At 37.6% G+C, this 3,620-nt stretch overlaps 1 protein-coding gene across 1 annotated transcript in view; it reads left to right on the plus strand.

Moving 5' to 3' along the window:
• Positions 1 to 1,578: 1,578 nt before the first annotated feature.
• The window catches only part of LOC118339261 (polycystic kidney disease protein 1-like 2), a 34,630-nt gene continuing 32,588 nt past the window's right edge, over positions 1,579 to 3,620 (plus strand). Inside the window, exons 1-3 of the mRNA XM_035676836.1 lie at positions 1,579 to 1,897; positions 2,725 to 2,883; positions 2,976 to 3,164. Coding sequence (XP_035532729.1) covers positions 1,579 to 1,897; positions 2,725 to 2,883; positions 2,976 to 3,164 — 667 coding nt within the window. The remainder of the gene's footprint in view (positions 1,898 to 2,724; positions 2,884 to 2,975; positions 3,165 to 3,620) is intronic.

Consider the following 3,620-nt stretch of genomic DNA (forward strand, 5'->3'; position numbering starts at 1 on the left):
TTTTACACTGGAGAAACCACAGTAAATGCTTTAGACAACATGTTCCTCTTTTATCTTGTCTTATACAGCACACAAGTAAACCCCTCAAGACTGTATTACAGGATGCCTTAGGCATCTGCTTGCACTGTTTCCTGTAATGCAGTTGTGTATTAGGGTGCAAGTTGATACTGAGTGGTGTGGTGTATGTGTGTGTGACATCAGCTACACTGACTGAGTGCAATGTTACAGTGCAGACGTAGAAAAATTCTTGCAAAGGAAAAGCTGCATTATCTTAGAATTATTATCTCTGGACATCAGTGTTGGAGAGAGAGGCTGACTATGTTTTGTCATACTGGTGCTTGTATGCTATAAAACACTGATCTTGTTTTGTTCTTTCACGTTTTAAGCAAATTAATTTAACCTCACAAATTAGCATGAAAATAATAATTATGTTTCAGAAAGGTGTAATTTTCAACAACATTGCAAATAGTACATGAGTTTTTATTTGGTTTATTGGTTATTTTTTGGGTTATCCTGTCGAAAAATTAATTGTTAATTACAACTGCTTCTTCAGGGAGAACTCTGAAACAGTGAAAAACAGCTGTAACACCTTTTCAGTTGATAGCTGTTTCTGGCGACCTGATGAATGTAAGTCCAATATTCACACTCATTTCAGCTCCACCAACTCCTGAGATCTAATTATTTAGCTGCTAAATGATTCACTATGCTCACCAGCTAGTTGCTAACTGTCTGTCTGTTATTTGGTGATGCCCAAGTAGCGTAAAGTGTTTCTGCAAATTTTCTAACAAATGCATGCTGCCACTGAAAAGGACACTAATGAAAACATTCAAGTGGGTGGGGAAACCAAAACAAGGAGCTGAATGTTGAAATGCTACGTAGAGCTGAAGAGAACTGCATTGTTGTGTAATAATTATTTGTGCGTTCAGAACGACCCCTTCCACATACAAGTCGTCATGATTCATTATTGAAAAAACATTGATGTTGCTCCTATCTGCATTGTATTTTTGTTTCAACTTTACTGAGAATGTTTCAGTTAATTTATTGTGTTCTATCTGTATTTGGAATGCACTTTGTATGTGTGGTTAGATAACATGCAACTTTAATAAAAATAAATAAAGGGTGAGTTAGTTCTTATCTTCTTATCTTAAAGAAGAGTGGCCTTCGTTTTTTCCTTATTGCTGTAACATGCTGCAAAAGTTTTTCCCAACAGAAAATGGTTCAATTAGTCCATATATAAATCCTTTTCATTAAATGGTGGAAAATATTGGTAAACCCTAACCTCAAGCTACCTTACCATCTGGTTGATGCCACTCTCCTGGATTTCCTTTGTTGCAGCTCAGTCTGTATACAAAGGTAATGCATTCAGTGGTTATTGAGAGAGCCTGGCTGTTACGTAAACAATGTTCCACTGAAACCAGAACAAGGTGTGTGAGTGACGTGCATTTAAAAGGGGAGAGGATGTCAGCAAGGTATGTGTATGAGAACATTAATCAAAAGAGTATTACTTTTTCCACTGCACTAATAGTACCAAGAAGTTGAAAAGAGTGATGTTTTAAGTTTTAGGTGAAAACAGAAAGGATGTGCCGGATAGTTATGCACCTGCTGATCCTGATGACACTCAGCTGTCTGTCTTGCGCTGAAGATGAGGCAAAGGTTACTGTTTCCTGTCCAGAATACCAGAAGGACTTTGGAGGTTCCTGCTATGAGTTTGTGGGTCTCCAGCATACTTTCTTCAGTGCTCAGGCTTGGTGTGAGCAGCGTGGTGGACACCTTGCATTCATCCCAGACGAAGAAACTCAATATTTCCTTCAAAGACACCTGGACCCGAAGAAGGATGTGTGGCTGGGAGCAGCACCGTCTACCTCTTCAAACATGCAATATTCTCCAACTGTTGAAGGTAAGAGGGCCTAAATGTAGAAGACAGACAACTGCTGCATTAAATGATAAACTGTGAAAGTTTCCTCTTATGCTGATTTACATGATGATGCTCATGAGCATACAGAGACTAGCGTGTAATAAAATAAATCTCATTTAACAAGTTGCAAAATGAACATACTGCCAAGGATACACTTTTACAGCACAATGGTATTGCTCTCACCTCCTTCTAGCTCTGGGACGTACTTGAAAAAACACTTTCTTTTTGTATTTTATACAAAAAAAAGTCCCTTGCACATTTGATTCAATCTGTCAAATGCTGTAATTTAGTGCACCATTGAAGAAAACAGCTAAACACTGGTTATTAACAACAACAGTGAATTGTGTTAGATTTGGTGCAGTTGTGGCCAATTTATTCTTATCATCATTTGGTCTATGTCTCAAGAAAAAAAATAGAAGTTCCAATTGAGATATCATTCTCACTTTCCTCTGATCAATAATTACAGCCTTTTAACTGCTGAAGCCTTTTCTTTCCCTCAGTGGAGTGAGAAATTATTTCACACTGCAAATATTTTTGCAAGCAGTGACAAATGTGCATTCCAAGATTGTAATATCATTTGTACCCACCAGGTTTTTTTCTTTTTGTCTCTTATTTGTAACAAAGGTGTTCACACCCTGCATGAGGTATCGCATGGCACAAAAATTACCCACTTATCCAATATATGGAATATTCTCTCAATAATGTCAAAATTGTATCTACAGATGTAAATCATCAAGTATACATGTATATATGAACATGTTTTTGTACATATATAAAGTATGTTCAGCAGTGGTTGGTTCGCTCCTCAGGTCCTCTTTCTTGGCTGGACGGTTCACATATCACCTATTCAAGCTGGGTGAGCAGACCACAGCCAGGAGCAGCTTGTGGACACATTCTGAGAGACTCTGGCTTCCAATGGGACGCCACAAGAGACTGCAACAAAAAACTGTCTTTTATCTGTCAGTTTGGTATGTATTCTGACTCAAACTTTGGGGAAAACAGCATTCTGAATCATTCTATGATGAATTACCACTTTGTATTGCTTTTTTATTCTTCACAGAGTCTGGGAGATCCATTGTGTGTGCAGGTCGTAACACCACTCTGCAGTGTGGTTCTGGTCAAGTTTTAATGATAGATGGCGGCTTCTACGGTCGTAAGAACATTTATTACTGTCGATCCACGCTCTCCCCACCAACAGCAACCACACCACATCAGTGCGGGTGGGTGGATGTTGTAGAATCATTAACAGGTAAAACATGGTCAGATTTTTTTTGTGTGCAATAAAAACATGAATTATTATTTACACTATTATTTAGCTGTCAATCTTACAATAAGTAATGTTTGTGATGTTGATCGACAAAATAATGACTCTCAGATTCATGATAGTTCTTGTAATTTAATCTGATGAACTCAAAAAAGAAAACATCTGAATAGGAAAACAAACACTTTTCATCCATGCCTCATGAAAAGGTTCTGCATGGATGAAAACTGTGATGAAACTCAATCCACTTCTGAAGGAAGTGATCGCCAGACATCACAAAGCACATATTGTCTTAGTACAGACCATTATTTGCAATAAAGGATTGCACATCAGGACATTAATGAAAGAAAAACCACACACAATAATAGCCTAAAAGCTTAATAGGCTTAACGATACATCAATCATATTCATCCATTTCAGAGCAAATATTTACTCGTGCATTTA

The sequence above is a fragment of the Morone saxatilis genome, unplaced genomic scaffold, assembly GCF_004916995.1.
Source record: "Morone saxatilis isolate NCDOM2014 unplaced genomic scaffold, NCSU_SB_2.0 Contig5, whole genome shotgun sequence".
Lineage (NCBI taxonomy): Eukaryota > Metazoa > Chordata > Actinopteri > Moronidae > Morone > Morone saxatilis.